At 43.0% G+C, this 8,196-nt stretch overlaps 1 protein-coding gene across 6 annotated transcripts in view; it reads left to right on the top strand.

Moving 5' to 3' along the window:
- Positions 1-2,978: 2,978 nt before the first annotated feature.
- Positions 2,979-8,196, top strand: part of SNX10 (sorting nexin 10) — a 69,903-nt gene continuing 64,685 nt past the window's right edge. The window contains exon 1 of one of the 6 annotated variants that reach the window (XM_033088839.1): positions 2,979-3,338. Coding sequence is in view for 1 of the 6 variants with exons in the window: in XM_033088829.1 (XP_032944720.1) it covers positions 3,470-3,547 (78 nt within the window). In the remaining 5 variants the exon portion in view is untranslated. Of the gene's footprint in view, positions 3,339-3,430; positions 3,548-5,282; positions 5,381-8,196 lie in introns of those variants that run through there. The other 5 variants (XM_033088836.1, XM_033088835.1, XM_033088833.1 and 2 more) reach the window with 5 other exon arrangements.

Genomic DNA, 8,196 nt, shown 5'->3' with positions numbered 1-8,196 from the left:
ATGTTATAAAGACTTCTATGAGTAGTTTAGAATTTTCTCAATATTGAGCAATGGAATTAAGAAATAAATTGGATGTTGACACTGATAGGATATTCCAACAATCATTAACAAACCCCTGATTTCAAATGTTGGTGTTCAACAAAGCAGCTTCCGGTGGTCATGGATTTCTTTATGATAAACAGTTGTTACAAAATCAAATTCTTCAAATAAATGTATAGTACTCAAATACTGTTTTCTCTATTTTATAAATGGAGTTCATTTGAAGAAAGGATCCCATAGCTAAAAATGCTTGAAAACCACTAAATCAAACCACTGTGACTCTGAGAGAGTCAGTTTGGGCAGGAGAACGGAAAGCAGAAGATATAATAACACCAAGATCTGACCACATAAAATGTTTGGGACTCGGACCTGAGTGGATCAGGGGAAGGGAGTAGGTCAAAGGCAAAGTGTCAAAGTTAGTAGGTTTGGAGTTAATTGAGAGACTAGTAGTCTACTAACAGAAGTAAGGAAGATGGAGAGGTAGGTAGATGGATGAGAAATCTATATCCCTTTATCTAACAAATAGGTAATTGGGCTCAAAACGTTTTGCTAGTCTTGTTATGGGAGGGATGCATAAGAGAGGTATTTTGAAAAAAACACATTAGATTGATAACCAAGAGTGTATATTTTTATTCACATTAATCTGTATGTCTTCATACTATTGAAAAAAGATTATAATTGTAAAGATCAGGAATCGAAATCCAAATTATTTGTTATTTGTTTAAACTTTTTGCTCACTTCCCGTTATTAGTTGTTTGATGAATAATAAAAGCCATTTCTTGTACATTATGAATAGCTACCATGATAGTGTTTCCTCAAGAAAACAGGACCATTTATGTAAATTTAGAGTTTTTAATGTAATGTTATATATACGTAGTATCAGGTAATTTTAATTTCTGAACACTGACTCTAGATAGTTTTTACTGTCAGTGGATTTTGCTATTTTCCCAGGAGATGAAGGAAGGACTCTATGTGCTTCTTACTGACTTTTGAGTTACAGGCAGGGGACGGAGGTGGCTTTCCTTAATATGTCTAACTAAGGGCACTTAGCTTGGAGATGGAAGGGATTAGAGAAGAGGATCAAGTTATAACAGTTATAATAAATACAACTTATTGAACACTTTCTATGTACCCAACACAGCTCCGAGCTTTACCTGAGTTACTTCACTTAACACCTACAACAACCCGATGAGGCTGGTGCTATTATGATCTTCCCCGTTTTTCAGATGGGAAAAGGAGGCCCAGAAGGTTTGTTCTTTTCCCAGGATCACAGAGTGAGATGTGGCAAAGCTGGGGTTTGAACCTATTTAATGTAGAAGTCACTGTTGAGGCAGGATTTGGACAGGTAAAATAATTTCTTCTTGAAAGCAATTTTATGGTGATTTTATTAGCAGACTAGGATTTCTTGAGCACCAGAGAGTCTCCGTTTACCTGCCCACTGGTGACAAAAAGTCACAACCTAAAAAAGGTGGCAGTCACTTAGCTCAGTCCCCTGGATTCAGGTTGCACATTACAGTTCTTAAGCCAGAAACACCAGGCAGCTGCTACACTAACGGACTGGATTAAAATAACCCATTATTGCTCCATTCTACTCTGAATTCCTTTCATAGTCTTCTTTTCTGTTAGGGCCATAATTCTAACATGTTTAAAGGACTTCCAATAGACTCTCCAAAGGTTTTTGCTGCTCTGTCCACAGTTGTATGGTTATGTTCTGGATCATAATATATTCAGAAAGATTTTAATTTTGCTTAATCTTTTAGGACCATAGACACTTCCTGCGTTTTGTTTTCCAGTCAGTTTTTCTTTGCAGACCATAGGGACTAGAATTTGAAAAATACACTTTTGACTTTCAAAAGCGATTATGTTTACATTCACTTGTGTGCTGTGACTTGGGTGCAATTTTAGGAAATTAAATACCTCATTCAAGATTCAGTGATGCACATTCAGGATTCAAGAAATTAAGACATAACATTGTAGATTTGGAAGCCTTGTTATGCAAAGCCAATTTAGGTGAGGAGGATGGACATTTCAGGTGGCGTGGGATGGCCCTGAATGATAGTCAGCAGCCAGCTGTATCTAAGGGGGAAATTCTTGCATGAAAAATGAAATATTAGGCTGCCTGAAAAATGAAATATTATTCTGCTATGTAGTCACCAGTTAGTAATTTCAGTGATTGCAGTCATATGTTGCTTAATGAAGGCATTCTGATAGATGAGTAGTTAGGCGATTTCATCATTAATGCAAACATCACAGTGCACTTACACACATCTAGATGGTCTAGCCTACTACACACCTAGGCTCTGTGGTGTAGCCTACTGCTCCCAGGCTACAAGCCTGTACAGCCTGTTACTGTACAGAACAACATGGGATTAAGTCAAGCAAGAGAAAATGATGCAATTAAGAGATGCGGTAAACACGAGATGCATGAGGCTGTGGCAGGCAACTTTTCATAGCAAACCATTTTTTTATAAGTAGAAAGAGTACACTCTAAAATAATGATAAAAAAGGTATAGTATAGTAAGTACATTAACCAGTAACATAGTTATTTATTTTCCATGCAAACAGGCACTGCCCAAGGTGCCATTTGAAAAATAGTTTACTGATCCCGGCCCCTTGACAGATCTCATTTCTTTTTCCCAAAAAGTTTTATTGTGAAAGATTTCAAACATACAGAAAAGGTAGAAGTATTTTATAGTACGCACCCATATGCCCACCAGCTGGATTCCACTCTTAACAGCTGTCACCTTTGTTCATCACATGCTCTGTTCATCTCTACCTCTCCCCATTAATCAATCCTCCCCATAACTAAGGGGGCGGGGTTAGCAAGCTCAAGGTGGCTTTCATGTGTTGATTCCAAAGGGTGCCACTTTGCCACCTTCAGCCTCAGCGTCCAGGCAAGCTGCTGTATTTTCTCCCTAGCCGGATTTCAGTGACGGGAGGAGGCATCTGGCCTCCGGCCCAGCGGCGCCCCCCCGCGGCTGCACCGCTCGCCCCAGTCTCGCCCGCCCAGGGTCGGCCTCCAATTCCGCGGGCGGGCAGAAGGGCGGGGCGCAGCGGGCGACGCGGGGCCGCACCTGGGCTGGGCAGTGTGGTGGCGGCGGCCGGCTCAGCGGAAGCCCGAGGCCTCGCGGCGGGCGGTGAGCGCGGGCGCGGGGCCGCTACGTGCGCGGGGTGCGCGGGGCTGCGCTCGTGTGCGCTCCTGGGCGCTCGCCGCCGCCGCCGCCGCCGCCGCGCCTTTGAGTCAGCAAACTCCGCAGCCCGCCAGTCGTCCTGTGCCTGACAGCCCGGAGGAGCCGCGTGTAAGTGACAGCAGACCTCCCGCGGAGGTGTCCCCTGCGCCGCCGGGGTGGGGACCGCAGCCGGGGGTTGGGGTGGGGCGCGCCGGCTGCCCGTGCCTTTCCCGAGGCGTGGGGCCCTTCCCGGTGCCCAGATGCCGCTCCCTGCGGGCTGGGAAGAGGTTTGGGTCTTCTGGGATCGGAGCAGGGCAGCTGCCTCCTTTCCAGCCGAGGTGGGCAGGGGAGGAAGAAATGGTCATTTGCCGGGGGGTGGGGGGGGGGGCCTGGAACGTATTGATCCAGGGGTTCTCAGGTAAAAAGAGGAGAGGGTGGGGCAGAGGTGGAATCCTGGATGCTAGAAAAAGTGCTGTGGCACCTGCCACCGGGCCCGGTTTGGGTGGGTATGCTGTTATACGTGAAAGGGGAGCTTGGGGTTTAGGGATTGGGAGGGGTGGGCAGGTTTGTTTTTCGTGGGATTGTGGGATTGAGGGAAAAAGCCCTAGAGAAAAACCTCGTTGACTGAGTACCAGGTTTGGTGCCACAGGAAAGCAACGACCAGTTTTTCAGTTCTGATGCCTCATACTTGTGTTAAGATTATACACGGGTTATTGGAAGGAATGGTCACATATTGAGAGCAACATGTCCTGCTTGAAAGTGTTTTAAAAAAAAAATCCGACAGTACGTTTTAAAGATCTTACTGCCTTGATTCAATAATTCATGAATCGGCCAGCATCCTGTCCAGCAGATAGATAGGAGCTCCGAGGAAGTACAAAATGGAAGACTTTTATAGGCAGAAGGGAGTGGGACATGGAAGTTATACTAGCAAAACGATGATTGGCTGTGGAAAGGAAACCTTCCTTAGGGGAGGGCAGGGGTCTGTCAAACAGGTTACTTCACCAGGACTGACCAAGTCATTCCAGATTGCCTGATTTAAGATCCATTCCTGGGAGAGGCAGAAACTGTAATTAAGTTAGGTATTGTCTCTGGTGACGTGGGGCTTAGCATAAGTGACTCCATTTTGGAAGGGCTTCTATTTCTGCAAGAAGCATTAATATGTAAGAATATGGGAATTAGAAATTTAGAGCAGAAAGGAGGCTTTCCTGTGATCTCATTCAAACCTTTCATTTTAGTGACAGGATAATTAAGGCCTGGGGAGGGGAGTCATTCAGCCAGAAGGGAGCAGAAAGAGGCCTAGGTTCTCTCTCTGCAGAGTTCTCACCGCCTTTGGGGGCATGGGGTGCGTGTAGGCTTGGAATGTATGAACTCTCTTTTTCCCGTTGGCTAGAGGGGGTGATGTGGCTGCCACCAGTGAGAACCAGCTGCTCCAGCCATTGACCAAGCTTAGCTGGGGCTCCTTAATCGCTTCTGCTGCTTCTGCCATCATTCTTGAGGCCTCTTTCTTTCTTTCTTTCTTTCTTTCTTTCTTTCTTTCTTTCTTTCTTTCTTTCTTTCTTTCTTTCTTTCTTTCTTTCTTTCTTTCTTTCTTCCTTCCTTCCTTCCTTCCTTCCTTCCTTCCTTCCTTCCTTCCTTCCTTCCTTCCTTCCTTCCTTCCTTTCTTGGCATGGTAGATTTAAAATTGACTAATAGGGCTGTTTTGAATAAAGATACAAAAATAAAATACATGCAGAAGTAAATACACGAAGGTGTGAAGTACAGTGATTAGCACTGACTTGTATTTAACTGGATCGTGCTGTTTCTTCTGCCAGTCGATTGCATTCTTATTTTTGAGGGTACTATCTCACTTAGGTGAGGAAGTTGGTGTCGTAAGAGTGGGGAACTTGCTTAGGTGACACCGCTCCTCACCAGGTCTCTCTTGCCTGCTGTTCCTCTCCCTCTACGCTGGGCTGTGGTACGAACTTCCTCTTATTTTACTTTACGAAGACATCGTGGAGCGTGGTATCTGACAAACTAGAAATAAACACCTTCCTTCTTTCCCAAGTAAAAGTGTATTCATTAAAGACTAACGCTGGTGTACTACAGCAGTTCTCCGTGACTTTGGAGCGCTCATGATGTCTTTCCTGAGCCTGAGGATCTCCACTTTCATTTTGAAGGGCTCACTGGGTTAGGTAAGCTATTGTGGGAAATGGCTTGTTTTCCCTCTGGGTGGCAGGGCTGTAGTTTAACAACCACTTGTGAAGGGCGTAGAACTGGTTGAGAGCAGGGGCCAGCCTTTGCAGTCTTTCATTTCTAATAGTGGCAAAAAAGAACTTTTGGCCAAAGTCATGGTTGACTTCCATGGAGAATACCTCAAATTTTGGACGGTTATCACAAGTTTTTTCTTTCTCTTAGAAGTAATCTAGTCGGTATTCATCAGCTCTTATGTTCTCTAAGCCTTATTCAAATAAGAGGTTGGACATGGTAGTGGTTACAACTTCTGGTCTCAGACTCATCACAGTGGAAATCTTGGCACAGTTGTTTGCTAGCTGACGTACTATCAGCAGGGCGCTTCACCTCTCTAGGTCTCATCTATGCTTTATTCAGAAATGTAAAAAGGTGATGATTATCCTTGTCTCCCATAATGATTGATAGCAATAGCCGAAATTTTTTGAGCACTTATTATGTGCTAGGCATTGTGAAAAGAGGTTTGGTGTGGCAGTCTCGTTAACCCTCACAACAAACTTATGAAGCAGATTTTATTTAAACTGGGAAACTAAGGCATCAGGATCTTTATGACTCCCCTAATCTCTTTAGCTCACAATTTTAACCACCCAGCGAGTGTGTCCCAGATTTCTGTCATAGCTAATAATTATTTAGGGCTTTGTTACCAGACCCTGTTTACATACCCTGTGTCTATTAACAGTCCTTGAGCTAGGTCATGTTTTTATTCCCGCCCCTGCCTTTATTTTACAGTTGAAGAAACTGAGGTACTGAGCCTAAGTCAGACAACTACTAAATGCTGCAGCCAAGGTCTGAACTAGGCAGCTTGGCCTTGGAGTGGGTACTCTTCTCTGTGAATGTATGTAAAGGGCTTAGCCAGGACTCAGTGAAGCGCAACTCTTAAATGGCACTTTATTTTTACGTAATAACCATCCCCTCCTCCCAGTCTCTGCAGAGGAGATGCTTTTAGTTCTTTAAATGATTCAACTTTGCTTAAGGTTTTGTGATTCTGTATACATTTCTGTTGTATTCTCTGCTATTTGTAATAGCTTGTGGTAGGTCTGAGTGAACTTGACCTTGGGAATACAGAGATAGGTTTTAGGGAGTCTGTCAACCCCCTGAAAATGTATGCTTTCATACTCCTGTGCAAAAGGGCATTACTCTGGTGGAGAGAATCCACAGCTTGCTTTAGGTTCTTAAAGGGGCACCTATGGTGGAAAGAAAGGTTAATAATGATATTCTAACACTCTCGTTTTACACATGAGGCAGCTGAGGCCTAATGAGAAGCTGAATAACTTAATTGGAACTAGGCAGCTAATTAGAAGTAGGAAGGGGACTAAATCTCAGGTCTCCCGACTTCCAGTCTCATATTCTTTCCATCACACCCCAGTATTTCCCTTTGGGGTAAATTATGAGATGCCAAGACTCCCAGCTCTCCCACTGCGTTGCTGCAGTGTGTGAGAGACCAGCAGAGGAAGCACCTATCAAAATACAACCTCCTTTGGCCTGTCGTCCTGTTAGCTGGCCCTCTTTACTGGGATTTAAGATGGGAATCTACAGCTCTGAAAGGTATGAGCCGGGAGCATAAAAATTGGGGAAAAGATGGGGAAAGATTCAGAACATGCATTGGTTGAGGCACAAGGAGGCCACTCAGGCCTCTTGGTAGAATTGTCGTGTTGGAAAGTTTTTGGTGAGCGATTTGTAAATTCAAACAAAATTCCATGCAGTCTGAAATTTCTGCGTAGCGTATGAATCACTGGAAGGAAGGCTACCTCCTGGTCAATGGTTGATGCTCGAATAAGACTAAATAAGACTTAACAGTTCATGAGACCTTTATGTATTAGTTTAGGCCAGCCTTTTAACGTCATTTAATTTTTACAAACTGATAAAGTTTACCTGGAAAAATAGATTTGTACTAATAGGCAATTGATATGTAATGTATTGTTCAGCCAGACATTGAAATATGTCCTGTCTGACCAGGAACAGGAGGTCCAGAAATGGTTTCATTGTAAAGCTAGGAATTGAGCAAATTAAAATTGACTGTGGGAAAGTTTGTTGGGGACAGTTGTTTGTCCATAGGAAAAAATGAGATCCATGCCTCACACCATTTACACAAGTAAATTCCATGTAGAATAAAGATTAAATGTCAAAACCAAAACTACATATCTTAAAGTACATATACATATATGAATAAGATGGTTTTAAAACACTACTGGAGGAGTAAAGAGCTCACCAAGTTTCATAAAATTCAGAAACCTTAATGGAAAATAGTGATAGAACTTCATGAAACACTATACTTCTCAAAGGAAAAAGAGGTCATAAACAAAGTTAAAAGACAGATGACAAAGTAATAAAGCAAATAGTTACGATATATATAATAGACGTGAACTCTGAGAAACCAATAGAAAAACAATAATCCAGTAGAAATTTGGGCACAGGCTATTAATAGGTAATTCACATGCGTATCTAACAATGCTTACCCTCATTAGTAATCAGATAAGTGTGGATTAAAAACAACCCTGAAACCATTTTTGCTTAGGTTGATAACATCCGGTGTTGGTGAGGGTGTGGGAAAATAGATTGTCACCATGTATTTCTGTGGAGAGTGTAAATTGGTACAACCTTTACGAAAGGCACTTTGGCAGTGTTTAGAACATTTAAAAATTTGTGTTCTTTCTGATACATCAGTTCCATTTCTAGGACTTTATCCCCCAGAAATACTTGCCTACTTGAACAAAGGAGGAAGGTGCTATAAATGAGCTGATTTGGAGAATGTCCATTATAT

Source organism: Rhinolophus ferrumequinum, chromosome 20 (assembly GCF_004115265.2).
Source record: "Rhinolophus ferrumequinum isolate MPI-CBG mRhiFer1 chromosome 20, mRhiFer1_v1.p, whole genome shotgun sequence".
NCBI classification, from domain to species: domain Eukaryota; kingdom Metazoa; phylum Chordata; class Mammalia; order Chiroptera; family Rhinolophidae; genus Rhinolophus; species Rhinolophus ferrumequinum.
This window is presented reverse-complemented; position numbering and strand designations above follow the sequence as displayed.